The sequence below is a fragment of the Scardinius erythrophthalmus genome, assembly GCF_964197995.2.
Source record: "Scardinius erythrophthalmus genome assembly, chromosome: 12".
NCBI lineage: Eukaryota > Metazoa > Chordata > Actinopteri > Cypriniformes > Leuciscidae > Scardinius > Scardinius erythrophthalmus.
In genome coordinates, this window is record NC_138232.1 from 39,483,612 (window position 1) to 39,501,329 (window position 17,718).

At 36.4% G+C, this 17,718-nt stretch overlaps 1 protein-coding gene across 2 annotated transcripts; it reads left to right on the forward strand.

The window, feature by feature from the left end:
- The first annotated feature begins 10,278 nt into the window (after positions 1 to 10,278).
- On the forward strand, positions 10,279 to 17,718 carry unc50 (unc-50 homolog (C. elegans)). Of its 2 annotated transcripts, none has more exons than XM_081380402.1 (6): positions 10,279 to 10,490; positions 11,709 to 11,986; positions 12,064 to 12,184; positions 14,690 to 14,826; positions 15,655 to 15,762; positions 17,111 to 17,650. In XM_081380402.1, the coding sequence occupies exons 2-6, from the start codon at positions 11,713 to 11,715 to the stop codon at positions 17,245 to 17,247; spliced, it is 777 nt and encodes a 258-aa protein (XP_081236528.1). In that variant the 5' UTR covers positions 10,279 to 10,490; positions 11,709 to 11,712; the 3' UTR covers positions 17,248 to 17,650. The 2 variants fall into 2 exon arrangements, with proteins under 2 accessions (XP_081236528.1, XP_081236529.1); XM_081380403.1 differs by having other exon boundaries at positions 10,342 to 10,490; positions 11,712 to 11,986; positions 17,111 to 17,718.

Genomic DNA, 17,718 nt, shown 5'->3' on the forward strand with positions numbered 1-17,718 from the left:
TCATAAGTAGTCATTCAATGGATGAAGCTTTTTCTGGGTGAACTTGAGGCGATGAGTTTTCAATATGCATAAGCACTATCATATTAGATTTTGGACTTTTGTGTTTATGCTTTTTTGAGTTTTTTTGGAGTCTGGCAGGTCTTGTTCACTAATATATTTTATTTTCATTGCATGAAAAAACACAGTTTGAATATTCTGTGTATTCCTGTGTTTCTTGGAAGCAATAACACATGAGAGTAAGTAAATGAGGATTTTCTTTCAGCTCACCATCACTTTAAATGCTATTAGGTGTGTTCGACTAGACCGATCGGTGTGTGACGTCAAAGTACCGCAAGAGCGATTAGAGAGTCAAGTCACTTTTTACAATACAGATTGTTTCAAAGCAGCTTTACAGTGATAACAGCAAAACGATACCCTGGAAAAGTTCTCGCGAGAGCACAAGATGAATTTGCTCAGCGAGTTTACTCTGGCGTCGAGTAATGATGCTCATTAAATATGCCCTTGTTTCCGAGCTGCACCAATCACATCGGGTTATCTGATATAGGCGGGCCAGAGGCGAGTTAAAGATGACAACAGCGCTGTGACGTCGAAGTCATTAGTAAACATTGCAAGATGGCTTTGGATGAACACCAGTTGTTTAAAACGGCTTTGGCCGCTACAATGAACGAGTTAGACTTGGCTTTTTATCTAACATGGGCAAAGTTAAAAAAAAATATTTTGTAAGAATAACGGAGAATTTCTGTGCCGAAAATCTTACTTCCGGGTTGGTACAAGTTTCGGCTGGGTTTTTTCGATCGTGGATCTAATGACGTAGATGAGAGTGGAACTCCTTATATGAGCATTTCTCTCGGAAAAGCTCGCCCGCGCACACGTCGACAAGAGGAGAGCGAGACCGCTCACATCAACGCGCTTCAACAGGAAATCATCGGCGCCCGCGCTGCATAGGATTTGTTCAAGAATGTCTCCAAAAAAGTGTGTTTTTGGATGTGAGGGAAAGCTTACCGTGTTCAGCTTTCCAAAGAACCCAGTGTTACAGGAACAGTGGATGCAGTTTGTTTTTCTGGGGCAGCAACGGAGTGTACCAAGTGCGGTTGTGTGTTCTGGTCATTTCAGTGGCGAATGTTTTATTAACAAGGCCCAGGTCGACGCTGGATTTGCAAATCGTTTGCTATTAAAACGTGGAGCGGTCCCAGTGATAAAAGACCCCATTCATGTAAGTACAACTGGATCAGATTTCTGTATCTTGCTGGAAATCAAGCACTACCGCCTGACTCTATAGCTCCGCCTCCAGGACCTCGGCTTTTTCCGGAGAGAATCGGAAAACTGTATTTTTCTTTTATAAAAATAATAAAACTAAACATTTTTTGGAGATATTAAAGATGCACTACTACTCTATAGGTACTCAAGATTAACATGAGATTAGGTGAAACTGTGCATGTTATGTACCCTTTAATTTAGTTCATTTAGTGATTTATATAGAGAGTAGACAGCTCCATATACTGTACATACACCAATTGGTTTGAGTCGCACCACTTCAAGTCAAACACACCTATCGATTCCTTTTGCCACAGTTACATTACCTCTCTGAATTAGTTTTTTAAATAAATTAATACTTTTATTCATCAAGGAAATGATCAAACTTGACAGTAAAGACAGACTTCTTTTGAACTTTCTAGTCTGTTTTCAACACTGATAATAATCAGAAATGTTTCTCGAGCAAATCAGGAAATTAGAATGATTTCTGAAAGCTCGTGTGACACTGAAGACTGGAGTAATGATGCTGAAAATTCAGCTTTGATCCTCTTGTTTGGTGTGCACTAGGGTTCGGATGGCAGCGTTCACACTTATTCAAGAGCAATCGCACCAGGGTTGGTTTTAATCCAACCAAACATGCCAAAAAGCAAAGGCTTTTTCCTGGCATGCCTCCCATGCAGGTCAAATTTGTGCAATCTCTTTCTGATTGTAGATGCAAGCACTTATAGCAGATCCGTGATGAAATTTTGGGGTTCGTGGAGACTTCTTTGTGCTGACTCTTGACTCTCCTCTTGGGCTGAATTCGCTGGGACGGCCAATCCTGAACAAATTGTCAGTCGTTTGAAATCTTGTTGATTATTTGTCTCACAGTGGAATGTTGTGTTTCAAAATAATTTGGAGATCTTCATAAATCCCTTGCTAGACTCATAGCCAATCTGAAGGCCTTGCAGAACTCTTTAGATTGTGGTATATTGACAACGCACACATCAATAGCAAAAGGAACACCATTCACTAGATATGAAAGGTTTAAATAAAACCAGTTCCAGGTTCTAATCACTTTATTATTATTATTATTATTATTGTGAAATTACTACAAAATGTCATTTGATAGAGTGTATCATCTTTTTTGAAAGGCACTGTTTCAAAGAGGATTGAAAGTTTGCTTGTCAAAATATGCCAAAAAAGCCAACTTTTCCATGGGATGTACTTATTTTTTCACATGATTGTAAATATACCTTGCCACAATGTCTGAAACAACTTATATCTATAGGTTGTGTGTGTAACTAACTAGCCTAAGTCAATCCGGCAGTGTTTCAAGAGGCCAGAAGTCCACTGCCAACTCAAATAACTCTAGTCTCATAGGCCTACTTTGAAGAGTTTGCTGGGTAATTCTCAGGCCAGGCTGTACAGACTGTGATTAATACAAGCAATGTTGAGCAGTCTCTTAGTGTTTACATATTGATCATTCCTTTTCAGTCAAATAGTGAATTATCCATCAAACCTCCCTCTGGATCTGGGTGGACAGATGACTGTGAGCCATTAAATATTCTGTTATTCATTTTCATAACTAATGTCAATGTTCTGAGCCTGTCAGCAGTTCAGAAAGTAATTCTGAGGAAAATTAAAAGAGGAATGTCATGAAAATATAAATAAGCTGATGGTGTGGCATGCAAAAGCTGAGCCATTTTTAAAGGGATAGTTATGTTGGCTTACTGAAATCCTATTTCTTCTTCTTCGACTAAATTTAGTCAATATCTCCTACAAAGCTTTAAAGCTACAGCAACAAATTCGGATCAGACCTTCAGACTGTTCTGACTCAGGTTGATATATCTTAACTGATCGGACTTACGTTTTTCGTTAAACGGACAATTAAATCTTAGAAAAATCCCATAGATCTTTGAAGAGTAGTATATTTAAGCTTCATCCACCAAGTATCTATCACTAGCAAACCTAGCACCTAGCTTAGGACATGCTAGCAATGAGTTAACTTAAAACATACTATAAATTTGCTAATTCATAGCAATGGGCTAAAACATAGTAGTAGCATGCTAAATCAAGCTAGCAATGTGTTAAACATGCTTGCAACATGTTAGCAATGTGTGCTAAATCATGGTAACAACATGCTAAATCATACTAGTAATGTGCTAACGCATATTAGCAATGTGCTAAAACATGCTAGCAACATGTAAATTCATGCTAGCAATGTGGTAATACATGTTAACAACGTGCTCATTCATGCTAGTAATGTGCTAATTCATGCTAGTAATGTGCTAATTCATGCTAGCAACATGTTAAATCATGCTAACAATGTATTAGAACATGATAACAAATGCTATTAATATGTCCTTAAACATGCTAGCAAAATGTTAAATTATGCTAGAAATGTGTTAAAACAGGCTAGCAACATGCTCATTCATATCAGCTACGTGCGGAAACATGTTAACCACATGCTAAAACATGATAGCAGTGTGCTAAAACATGTTAGCGTGTTAAAACAAACTAGCAGTGTGTTAAAACATGCTAGCAAAGTGATAAAACATGCTTGCAACATGTTAGCAGTTGGTAAGACATGCTAACAATGTGATAAAACATAAAAATAAAAAATAATAACATTATGTTATGACATCTAGTAGATGTCTGAACCCTTTTGAATATAAAAATATATTTTGTTGATTTTCTCTAGCCTGTCCGCAGATTTCTACAGCAGTCTCTGACCCTTGTGAGAAACAAAGCTGTAGTCAAAAGTCAAAAGAGAGCTGTTTTATACGATGTGAATCATAACTCGAGTCATGCTGCTGTAAAGGGACGTAACATTGCTGTCGACATGGGAATTAAACGAGCAAAACAGGTTAATCTTCACCTCTCTTTCCTTTAGTCACCTAATACTATGAAAGGCGACTGGATTTGTGTGATCAAACAGGCTCTTAACATGTGTCGACATTAATATCACAGTCACAGGAGCAGTGAACCCCCTCAACTCCAGATTTCAGGAGCAAGAAGACTCATGTCGGCCCCATTTCCAGAGGATTTTTCTTTCTTATTGAAGTAAATATTAGATTGTTAATGTTTTGTGATTTGCTAAACCATCACATGATTTCAAAAGGCATGAGGGCCTGAAAGGAATAACACTGCCTTTTAATTTATATTTCTGGAGTTTAAATGTGCTGTAAATTTAGCACAAGCTAAAATAACTGCCTTGTTGATGATGTTCATGTGTCTCTGTGAGAACGAAGTCATTCTTCACTGCCTTGCGTTAGATTCCTATGGAAGCTTGTTTCCACCACAGAATAAAACATTTTAAAAGATAATTGCGACTTTTTATCTCACAATTGCGAGTTTACATCTCGCAATTCTGACTTTATTTCTCAGAATTGCGAGATATAAAGTCAGAATTGCGTGAAATAAAGTCGCAATTGCGTGTTATAAAGTCAGAATTGCGAGATATAAAGTCAGAATTGCGTGAAATAAAGTCGCAATTGCGTGTTATAAAGTCAGAATTGCGAGATATAAACTCACAATTGTGAGATATAAAGTCCAATTCTTAGGAAAAAGAAGACAGACTTTTTTTTTTTCAGAATAATATGGAAGCTTGTTTCCGCCACTGAATAATAAATAAACAATAATAATTGCGACTTTTTATCTCACAATTCTGACTTTTTTTCTCACAATTGCGATATATCAAGTCAGAATTGTGACTTTTTTTCTTAGAATTGCGAGATATTAAGTCAGAATTGTGAGAAATAAAGTCGCAATTCTGAGAAATAAAGTCGCAAGTGCGATATAAAGTCGCAATTCTGAGAAATAAAGACGCAATTGCGAGATATAAAGTCAGAATTGTGAGAAATAAAGTTGCAATTCTGATAAATAAAGTCGCAATTGCGATATAAAGTCAAATTCTGAGAAATAAAGACGCAATTGCGAGATATAAAGTCGCAATTTTGAGAAATAAAGTCGCAATTGCGAGATATTAAGTCAGAATTGTGAGAAATAAAGTCACAATTCTGAGAAATAAAGTCGCAATTGCGATATAAAGTCGCAATTCTGAGAAATAGTCGCAATTCTGAGAAATAAAGACGCAATTGCGAGATATAAAGTCGCAATTTTGAGAAATAAAGTCACAATTGCGAGATATAAAGTCGCAATTCTGAGAAATAAAGACACAATTGTGAGATATAAAGTCGCAATTCTGAGAAATAAAGTCAGAACTGCATGATATAAAGTCGCAATTGCGTGTTATAAAGTCAGAATTGTGAGATAAACTTCTGTGGTAAAAAAAAAAGTCCATCTTTTTTTCCCTTAGAATTGGACTTTATATCTCACAATTGTGAGTTTATATCTCACGATTCTGAGAAAAGATGTCAGAATTGCGAGATAAAAACTCGCAATTGCGTGTTATAAAGTCAGAATTGCGTGATATAAAGTCGAAATTGCGAGAAAAAAAGTCCAAAGTCTGACTTTATTACACGCAATTCTGACTTTATATCTCGCAATTCTGACTTTATATCTCGCAATTCTGACTTTATAACACGCAATCTTTATATCTCCTAATTGCGACTTTATTTCTCAGAATTGCGACTTCATATCTCGCAATTGTGAAAAAAAAGGCACAATTCTGACTTGATATATCGCAATTGTGAGAAAAAAAGTCAGAAGTTGCAATTATTATTATTTATTTATTATTCATTGGCGGAAACAAGCTTCCATAGATTCCTGTTCAAGAATTAAAGTTAATTAAGCAGCATTTAGAAAAGTTTTGTAGAACTTGTTCTGTTTTATTTTCATATTTTCAGGGTGGTTTTAATACAGCGTTGTTTATCCAAGAACGAGTGTCGTTTGTAACATATTAAAGGGTTAGTTCACCCAAAAATGAAAAGTCTGTCAGTAATCACGCACCCTCATGTTGTTCCAACCCCGGATGACTTTCGTTCATCTTCTGAACACAAATTAAGATATTTTTGATGAAATCTGAGAGCTGGCTCACTCCTTCATAGGCTGATAGGTAATCGAGCTCTGCCGTCCCAGAAAAGTTAGTAAAGACATCGTTAAAATAGTCCAAGTGACTACAGTGGCTCAACCTGAAGTTTATCAAGCGACGAGAATACTTTCTGTGCGCAAAAAAAACACAAAATACCAACTTTATTCACCTCTTCATTTTCCTCTGTGTGTTTCTCTGAGTGAGTTCAGGTAGTGTAAAGGCCCTTGCACACTGAGTCCGAAATTTTCACATGCATTTTTCCGTATTTGTGATTCGGTGGCTCTGAATTGTCAAAACACCATTCAAAATGCTTGCTACGGAAGCGAAAAACGCAGAAATCGAACCCGATCCAAATATTTTTATGACGGATGAAAGTTTCGGAGGCAGTGTGTAAGCGTGATTGACACAACGTGAGGTCGTATTTATTTTTTAATGTGTGAAAATTTTGGACGCGAATTTCGGACTCAGTGTGCAAGGGCCTTATCAGCGCAGCGCTTCTGGGTTGTACGTCAGAACGTAGGCTCACTATTGGCCAACATCACACGCATCACACACATGACCAGCGTCGGCCAATAGTGAGCCTACGTTCTGACGTACAGCCCAGAAGCGCTGCGCTGTTACACTACCTGAACTCACTCAGAGAAACACAGAAGAAAATGAAGAGTTGAAAAAAGTCGTCATTTTTAATTATTTTTCGCACAAAAAGTATTCTCGTCGCTTGATAAACTTAAGATTGAGCCACTGTAGTCACTTGGACTATATTAACAATCTCTTTAATAACTTTTCTGGGTCAGCAAGTTTCGGTCCCTCTGAAAGCCTATGGAGGAGTGAGCCAGCTCTCAGATTTCATCAAAAATATCTTAATTTGTGTTCAGAAGATGAACGAAAGTCATCCGGGGTTGGAACAACATGAGGGTACGTAATTACTGACAGAATTTTAATTTTTAGGTGAACTAACCCTTTAAAACAGCTAAATTAATCTAAGAGGTTTGCTCTTCATTAGCAAAGCAAACAGCATCAGGAGAAGTGAGACTCTACATCATTCTGCACTTGAAACTCTTTCATTTTCATTGCTCTCTGGGGAAATCCTTCTCTATTTATGCGCCATTCATCACTTGTCATTTCACAGAGCTGCTTTGCTCTGAAGTATTTGAAAGCATGTTAAGCTCACCAAAACAAACTACACTCTCATTTTGGCTGAGCTAATGAACGTAATCAGTTTGATGCTTTCGGTGGGTAATAATATAAATAAACGTCCCCTCATGCATATACAACTGATCTTTAAATTACATGTAGGCTAACAAATAAGTCAAATGCACTCTTAGAGTGTTCACACGTGGCAGGTTTGGTTCGATGAAAACACAAGTAGACTGAGCTTGCTGAAAAGGTGTGGTTTTTTTTTATCTTTAGGACTTAGAACCCGGACTAAATTTATAATTTTCTTTTTTGGTCTGGACCAAAAGAACCAAAGGGAACAAAACAATAAGTGCAAAATAAAGGTTCCAAATGGTTGTTGTTTTTTTACCAGTGAACATTTGTGTGTGTGTGTGTGTGTGTGTGTGTGTGTGTGTGTGTGTGTGTGTGTGTGTGTGTGTGTGTGTGTGTGTGTGTGTGTGTGTGTGTGTGTGTGTGTGTGTGTGTGTGTGTGTGTGTGTGTGTGTGTGTGTGTGTGTGTGTGTGTGTGTGTGTGTGTGTGTGTGTGTGTGTGGTCCAGGTAAACCCACATTATGGGGACAAAAATGTCAATAGCCAAAATCCTTGTCCTTGTGTGTGTGTGTGTGTGTGTGTGTGGTCCAGGTAAACCCTACATTATGGGGACAAAAATGTCAATAGCCAAAATCCTTGTCCTTGTGGGGGACATTTTATGTGTGTGTGTGTGTGTGTGTGTGTGTGTGTGTGTGTGTGTGTGTGGTCCAGGTAAACCCTACATTATGGGGACAAAAATGTCAATAGCTGAAATCCTTGTCCTTGTGGGGACATTTTATGTGTGTGTGTGTGTGTGTGTGTGTGTGTGTGTGTGTGTGTGTGTGTGTGTGTGTGTGTGTGTGTGTGTGTGTGTGTGTGGTCCAGGTAAACCCTACATTATGGGGACAAAAATGTCAATAGCTGAAATCCTTGTCCTTGTGGGGACATTTTATGTGTGTGTGTGTGTGTGTGTGTGTGTGTGTGTGTGTGTGTGTGTGTGTTTGTGTGTGTGTGTGTGTGTGGTCCAGGTAAACCCTACATTATGGGGACAAAAATATCAATAGCCAAAAACCTTGTCCTTGTGGGGACATTTTATGTGTGTGTGTGTGTGTGTGTGTGTGTGTGTGTGTGTGTGTGTGTGTGTGTGTGTGTGTGTGTGTGTGTGTGTGTGTGTGTGTGTGTGTGTGTGTGTGTGTGTGTGTGTGTGTGTGTGTGTGTGTGTGTGAGAGAGAGAGACAGAGTGTTTTATGTAGGCCTATGTAAAATGTTTTTATATAAAAGGATTTTAATAGATGGATTTAACAGAAAGTATTTTTAATGTTTTTATACTATATTTTCAACATTTGTAGCACATTTTCAACACATTGTGGTGTCTATCCTATAGTCTTATTTGTTTCAAAAGAATGTTTGTTTTTGCCATATATATTTTATAATTTTAAATATTTTATTCCTTATGATGACATGCCCTCCAGCAAGACTGTCAGCGTTCCACAGCGTTAAAATGGCATGAATGAAACTTGTTTCTGTTCACTTGTTTTCTTCAAGTGATGTGCAAAGTGTTTTACAATCCACCATAGGAGTATCTGAGGGTCGTAATGAAGGAAAACAGAATGTAGAGATAAAAGAATGATGAGGTGGAAGGTGGTTATTAAATAAATATGAGTCAAACCGCAAGCTGTGCTTTTAAACGCCTGTGAAAGAGGAGCAGGAGCACCTGTGATGGACACATCGCTCCAATGACCTGCAAGAAATCTGCAGGTAAAAATAAAAACTATTCTCCGCTCACTGCTTTTAAAAGTTTGCTTTTAGTTTTAGAGACATAGACTTAAAATAGAGCAATGATATAATACGCTGTGCATTTGCAGGAGAAAACATCCCTTTTGAAAAGCGAACACAGCAGTATTGTTTTAGGATTATTTATCAGAATTGCTAAAAAGCAATTTTGCTTATATTTGCAATAGCCATTTTTGCTTTTTTGGTCATTTAAAAGTTATGGAGCATGATGGATGAAAAAGTTATATCAATGTGAGAGAAAGAAAGAAAGACTTATACATTAGCGCCATCTGTTGTTCCTAAACATTATTGTACCAGCAAACAGCATTATCAAAATAATAATAATAATTATCTTCACAATCGTGTTATGCAATTATCGAAGCCTGTATTTTCAGAATATAAAAACATAAAAAAATCTAAAAAATAAAATAACCAATTAAAAACAAAAAATATGAGGAAAGGGTTCCAATAAAAATGGAATACAACGACTAAAGTAATTATAAAATATAAATAATATAAACTAATATGAATATACAAAATATGTATATTTTTTTCTGCTAAAAGAAGTTTCATCTAATCAGTTTGGTTTAGGCATTACAGTTTATCGAAATATCACAACTTTATATGCTTGTGTCATTTATAGAAACATAGGCTATTGATAAAATATTATGTCATTGCATATTTCAGAAATGCTCAGTCACTTGTTGTACATGATTATAACCAAATGGCAAGAAAAAAAGACAGGATACAAATAAAATTCCAAAGTTAGTCATCGCTCATGAAGGATTGATGAATTTTTTTCTTGCTTGTTTTTGCTGTTGTTTTCCCACCCAAAAAATATTAAAATAAAGAAATATTAAAAAGGAATAATGATTGTAAGTAGGAAAATCCTATAAGTGATTAACAGTTAAAACAACATATTCTGTTTAAACATTTTGATTACAGATTGTAATATATCTTAATGAGATAAATTGTTTAAAATCCGCACAACTCTGATGCTGTGATAAAAGAAAAGTAATACATATGATTTTCATCTTTATAAATAGTTTAAAATTAGATATTATATAAAATGATAGATGTCTCTAGATACTAGGAATGACGGTTATTTCAAGAAACTGCTCTCTCTCCCAACACTACATTTCCCAGAAAGCATTGAGACCGGAAGTGGCGTCACTGTATAGGTTGCGCTGGCTACGTGTTCGGACCAGGCAGGAAGTTGACATGTCACAGTTGCTGCATTGTTTTTTACACATTGATTAATAAGAGATTTGCTTCAATAGTTGCTGATACTGCTGTCGAGCAGGTGAGTGTCATGTTTTTACACACTGAGAAGGAGCGACATTGTAGCTAACTGCTTTACCAGGTTATTATGTAGGATCGAGCCGAGGCCCAGGTAGCAGCATCATCATCATCACACACACACACTCACACACTGTTAAGCTTTGGGTTTGCCATTGTTTATGCTTAATAAAGCGTCTACTTGTAGACTAGCAGGTTAGTTACTGTATCAATGCTGTCAGTTGACATCAAAGGCCAGATTGTCTGTGTAAAGCAAGTAAGAGTGATACGACTGATCTAGGATCAGATTCAGCTCTACATGTTTACATAGCAGGTCATATTTCTATAGGAAGTACAATAACTAACGAGCTGATTGATTATTAAGCTTGACCAATAGATTATATCTTAGTTTTCTAGAAGTTTTCAGATAGAGACTGACAGATCTACTGTACAGTCAATGTACTGTAATTAAGTTGTAATTGAGTTTGACTTGTTATTCTTTTGCCAAAACATAATTTATGTCACATCATTTAGTCCTAATGAGATTCACAAGATTTGTATGTTGTATCTGGACCTTGTTACATGACTCTTTTTAATGTTTTTGTAATAGAAATCTTTTCTAACAATATATATCTTTACTATCACTTTTTATCAATTTAATACATCCTTGCTAAATAAAAGAATGAATTTCTTTCAAAAAAAAAAGAAAAAACAAATACTGACCCCAAACTTTTGAATGGTAGCGTATATTGTTACAAAATATTTATATTTAATATAAATGCTGTTCTTTTTTTCTTCTTTTTTTACTTTTTTTTTTTTTTTTTTACTTTTTATTCATTAAAGAATCCTGAAAAAAAGTATAACCGGTTATAAAAAAAATACTAAGCTGCACAACTGTTTCCAACATTTATAATAATAAATCAACATACTAATGATTTCTGAAGGATCATGTGACACTGAAGACTGGAGTAATGATGCTGAAAATTCAGTATATAATATATAATAAGTATATTCAAATATAAAACCATTATTTTAAATTGTAATAATATTTCACAATATTATTATTTTTTTCCTGTATTTTTTGTTTAAATAAATACAGGCTTGATGAGCATAAGAGACTTCTTTCAAAAACATTAAAACTAGTTATGTTTCCAAACTTTTAACTGGTACTGTATGTCTTATATACAACCAATAACTTGCATGTTGTGTTTTTTGTCATAACCAAATTTCTCTCTCCTCCCAGCAGTATGTTGCCGACGAGCTCCCCGCAGATCCAGCGAAACGGCAGCCTCAGCGAGCGGGATGCGGCGCGGCACACGGCCGGAGCCAAGCGCTACAAGTACCTGAGGAGACTCCTGCATTTCAGACAGATGGACTTCGAGTTCGCCGTATGGCAGATGCTCTATCTGTTCACATCACCGCAGAAAGTGTACCGCAACTTCCACTACCGCAAGCAAACGAAAGACCAGTGGGCCCGGGACGACCCTGCGTTCCTGGTGCTGCTCAGCGTCTGGCTGTGTGGTGAGCACTTGCGATTGATACATGTGACAGGCTTTGGAAATTAAACCTTCATTTGCTAACTAATGTTGTCTCTGCAGTGTCGACGGTGGGCTTTGGTCTGGTTCTAGACATGGGTTTTGTGGAGACGTTGAAGCTGTTGCTCTGGGTCGTTTTCATCGACTGCATCGGGGTTGGATTGCTCATATCCACACTCATGTGGTAAGGTGCCACACACACACACACACACACACAAAGGTTTGCATGCTGAAAAAAATGGGAGTAATGTCCTTAAAGTCAGCCTACTGTGAGTTTGAGTGAGGATCATAGCTATAATCATGTCCTATTTTCAGGCGCTGCATCAAATCATTACGCCTGCTGCACTCATGGTACGGCTGTAAAGTTTCTTGATTATTACGCAGGAATGAGAGTATAGTTCCTAGCCATATCAGCCTAGAAAATCGCAACTTTATGTTTTCCGTCGGTCTTAGTACACGATGTGACTACAGAAGAGTCAAGTTTTAAATAGGACAAATATCGAAACTCTTTGGTCATTTTTTTGAGAGAAATGCTAATGGTCTTGTCCACTTCAATGATGTATGCTAAGCTATGCTAAAAGTGGTACGGCCAGAACCGGAGATCGGCTAAATGGATTAGAAAACGGTAAAACTCAACTGTTTAACTCTGGGGGAGTTGTAAAATGAGCCTATTTCCAAAAAAAGTGGAGTATCCCTTTAAAGTCACCATAAAAATCAAAATTGACAGTTCGTTTTTTTTTTTTTTTTACAGAATGTTGCTGTGTTGATTATAAATGCTTTATCTGTGCACATCATAATTTTTTTCAAATTAATATGCCCTGGTAATCTTTAAATCTCCCCTCCCTCTTGAAAACGTCATCTGTTCTCTTCATGACGTGTGTCTCGGCAGAAGATGGGACTAAACATCCTCCACTGCTGACTGAAAACTTGAAACTTCCTACAATCCAATCAATTCTCAAGGACAAAATCAAGTCCCTTCCTAATAATAACAATAAATAATGATCACACTACCACCAACAGTAGATAGTTTGAACTTGGGTAATATAAGGAAAACTCTCAGCACTCAATCTAAGAGTACGGGCAGGAACATAGGGGGGGTGTATTAATTCTGTAATATGAAGGTACTAAAACATGGCAGGCCTTAAAAACTAGGACAAGTATTTTGAACTGAATGCGACACAATTTTTTTGTTAAATGCAAGGGCACAAGCAACTGAGTTCTGAACTAGTGAGTAGGCCAGAAAACAAAGAGTTACAATAGTCTAGAAGCGAGGTTATAAAAGCATGTTTCGGCATCTTTGAGATTTAGCGAACATCGTATATGCACAATGTTGCGAAGGTGGAAAAAAACAGGATTTAACAAGCTGGCTGATAAGGGATTCAAAGCATAATCTAGAATCAAATTGCGCATTTTGGGTGATGAATGACCTATAACTCTGTCAATATGAATGGAGAAGTCATGTTGGGAAATGACGAGGGATTTAGGGCTTAAGTATTCAGTTTTGAGCCATCCATATTTTGAGCTCTGGTATGCAGGAAGTGATGGAAAAACACAATTGGGTTGAACAGTAAAATAGATTTGTGTATGATCTGCGTAATTATGGAAATTAAGACCATGATGCTGTGTGATCTGACCAAGAAGGAAGCATATAGATTAGAAATAGAAGTGGACCAAGAACGGATCCTTGAGGTACACCACAGGAAACAGTGACAGAGCAAGATTTGTGTTTATTAATGCAAATAAATGGTTGCCTGTCTGAGAGATATGAAGTTAGCCACTGAAAGGCAGTACCAGTGATACTGATAGCAAGCACACAAAAAAAAATTATAATTGCATAAGCCATTTCACTCGGATATTCGTCACAATAAGGAAGAAAAGACTATCGCAACTTTCATTTCATGCCGACTTTAATGTTGAACTTGCTCGTATGGTATTGATCCAGTTTCTGGAGTTTTTGTCTTTTTTATTGTTAATTTTTAAAATGAAGTGTATTCTCCATTTTATTTGTAAAAAGAAATTTAATAGTTTTACAAGTTTTCATGAAATAAACCCAGACAGCACGGTTAGGACCCATTAACTCAAACTAGAACTATTATTAATCATTTTTTGTAATTGAATGAGAGTTCAAATGAAATAAATACTGGATGAAAAACTTAAACATTTTATTGGATTAAAAAAAAAAGTGAAATGTTGCCTTGGCAACTGACTAAAATATTAAGTTGAAGAAAAAATTACTAAAACTTACATAAAAATAAATTAAAGATAAATAGAAATCTAAAAAAAATAACTAATGAAAATGGCAAAAGCACAACAAAAAGACTGAAAAGCTAAAAATAAAAGCCAATTCAAAATGTTAATAAATTCTATAATACTGTATAGATAATACTAATATAACACTGCACAAAGCTGATGGTCCTGACTGGACATTATCCTGCTTAATACATGATTTCTTACCAAATTAACAAATGGACATGAAATATTGATCTTACTTATTTTATTATGTGATTATAATTAGGAAGTCAATTTCCGGGTTTGCCTGAATGTGCAGTTTAGTGGTTATTATTAAGCTATAATGTTTGTTGTAGCTGACCAATCAGAATCAAGTACTTTAAAGAATGATATAATAAATCGGCATCATTTTACTAGAAAATATCATGAAGAGGTTTAATCCCTGTCTTTTATTCTCCAGGTTTGTTACGAATAAATATCTGATGAAACCGAGCAGAGATTATGATGTGGAGTGGGGCTACGCGTTTGACGTCCATCTAAATGCTTTCTACCCTCTTCTGGTCATTCTGCACTTTTTACAGCTTTTCTTCATCAACTGTAAGTAAAGATGTGTATAAATGTATAATGAGCTGTACTGTTTCAGTTATAGATAGGGTTGCCATCATCCCGTATTTTGGGTCTAATTTATTTGTCCCGTACGGGACCTCCCTTGTCCCGATTAAATAGACTGCTACGCTGATCTAACCACTGACTGATGCAACAGCAACACGACACTTGAGAATGATCACGACACCGCATCATCCAATCACAGCCCACACTCACGCGCATCTGACCATACGAATAACAAACTCTAAATTGAGAATTGATTATTCTTTTGGGACAAATTATTGTTTGATTTGCTGCTGTCTGGTCGCTCCCGTTCGATCCGGAGATTCCGGACTCGTGCTAACGGCAAATCCCTTTCACTGTCCGGCCGGGTTTTGGTTTCGGCAAATCAGTTTTGGTGAATTTAAACAACGTGATTATTGTTCATGAGTCCAACATCCAGCCACGCAAAAAAACATGAAATCTTCCTGAGGGAAAAGTATGCTATTACTTTCTTTAATTTCTTTAAAATGTAGTGTATAATGTTACAAAAGCTTTCTATTTCAGGTAAATGCTATGGTTTGTGTGTAATTGTGTGACCTTAAAATTCGTTTTAGAATTAAATTGTACATAAATAGGTTAAGCATACCAAATGTGTTTATATCTGAGAAAATTTTAAACGCATGCGAACCTGGAATGACATATACTGTGTGATACAGTACAAATATTTTGAGTGTCCCTTATTTTCCTGTAAAGAACCACGATTGTCCCGCATTTTTCTTTTCTGAAGTTGGCAACCCTAGTTATAGACTTGGTGAACACCTCTTGCTCTCTTGACAGATGTTGTTGTTACGAGTTCAGACTGGTTCCTGGGTTATTTTGTGGGAAACACCTTGTGGCTTATTGCAATCGGTTACTATATTTACATCACATTCCTGGGCTACAATGGTAAGTATTGTGATAGCTAGTGTATTTTTACCAGAGGTGGACGAAGTACACAACTTCCTTACTTGAGTGAAAGTATAGATACTACTGGTCAAATATTACTCCGTTACAAGTAAAAGTTGTAAAGACCTATTTTTACTTAAGTAAAAGTACAGAAGTACTCATTTTTAAAAATACTTAAGTATCAAAAGTAAAAAGTAAATGTCAATGCATTGTTTTATTATTGTTGCATTGTTGTATGTAATACTTAAAGTACTGTATGCCTCTGAATCTATGCCTGCCTACCCTCATATCAATATCAGATGTATTTCTAGAACACAGTTCCAGTAGTGGGATTGAATATGAGACTGAATAAGTGCACTCAATAACGTCCACAATGGTTTTGGACACCTCAAATACTGCCCTATTTAAAGTTTTTTGGCTTTTAGTATGAATATGTTCGCCTTACTGTTATCTATAAGCTAGTGTGCTCCAAAACAATGACAAAATTCGCATTTAGAAGACCAAACCCAACGTTGAAAATGAAAATCAGGTTTATGTCAGAATCCAATGTCAGATTGACGTTGATCTCCAACGTTGGACAGACGTTGTATCGTGGTTGAAAATGAAAATCGGGTTGACGTCAGAAACCAACATCAGTCGGTTTCTGACGTCAGTTTGACTTTCATTTCCAGTCACAATGCAACCCCTGCGGGTCCCTGCAACCAAAATCATCCCCTGACTGACGTTACTACTTTCTACTCAAGGACCTTGACAGAAATGTAGTGGAGTAAAAAGTAAGATATTTGTCTGTCAAATGTAGTGAAGTTAAAGTAAAACGTTTCCAGAAAAAATAATACCCAAGTAAAGTACAGATACTCAAAAAGTGTACTTAAGTACAGTACTCAAGTAAATGTACTTTGTTACTGTCCACCTCTGATTTTTACTAGGGATGCACGATATGTCATCTGATCGGTGATCAGTTTTAATGCTATCATTATCGGTCGGATATCTTGAGGCCGATAAATAACGGATTATTTCCTTCAGCTGAGACATTGCGGACTCTTCGCCATAATGGTTTTGAATTGCTTGAAATATGATTTGAATCACTTCAAAAAAGGAAAATACAGTAAAGTGCAACATGTGCAGTGCTTGTCTATCATATAGGCTACATAACATTGTAATCAGACTCTCAAAAATGATATAAATTTTTTAATTTAGATTTATCGGCCAATATATCGGTTATCAGCTTTCAAATATAAACAATTATCGGTTATCAAATGGGCCAAAATTTTCATATCGGTGCATCCCTAGTTTTTACCATCCATAAATTCTCTGCACATGGTCTAATTTTGTCTTCTTGTTTCTGTAGCGCTCCCGTTCTTAAAGAACACTGTGGTGCTTCTGTATCCCTTTGCTTTGCTCGGACTCCTGTATGTTCTCTCCATTTCACTTGGCTGGAACTTCACTAAAGGTCTCTGCTGGTTTTATAAGCACAGGGTCCAGTAGAGGACGCCAGAACGCATGAAGGACATTGCAGTGCACTTGTGCTCTTAAAGATGGGTGGAAAGTTTGGTGTCGCTCTTGGGACTTTCTGAAATTTTGTATTATCTGTAAATATCATGTTTGGTTGTAGAGGAAAAGAGTTTCACTTGTTTATGGTGTCATGCCTTTTTTTTTTCTCCTTAATTTGATACTCAACCCTGATTTAATGTTGTGATGTGGTTTTGAAAATGCAAACCTGGGGAAAAGTGCATAATATGTCTGCTTGGATGCTGCACTTTTTACTTGTGAGAATGTGTACAATAAAGATATTTTTAAAGAAACGGATTTGTAGTTTATTCAAATATTGCCATTTAATGCATGAAATGTAAATGTGTGAATCAAATATATTTTCCATATTTTCCCTTTGTAGCTGCATATATTGTCATTATTAATATATTCTTGAAAATTGTAGCATAAGGGATTGTTTTTTTATTG

Excerpts from the sequence above, each read along its gene's own strand:
- unc50 (XM_081380402.1), top strand. The coding sequence starts at position 11,713 with ATGTTGCCGACGAGCTCCCCGCAGATCCAGCGAAACGGCAGCCTCAGC. Across the intron at positions 11,987-12,063 it reads GCTCAGCGTCTGGCTGTGTG|TGTCGACGGTGGGCTTTGGT; the intron begins GTGAGCACTTGC and ends TTGTCTCTGCAG. Across the intron at positions 14,827-15,654 it reads ACAGCTTTTCTTCATCAACT|ATGTTGTTGTTACGAGTTCA; the intron begins GTAAGTAAAGAT and ends CTCTCTTGACAG.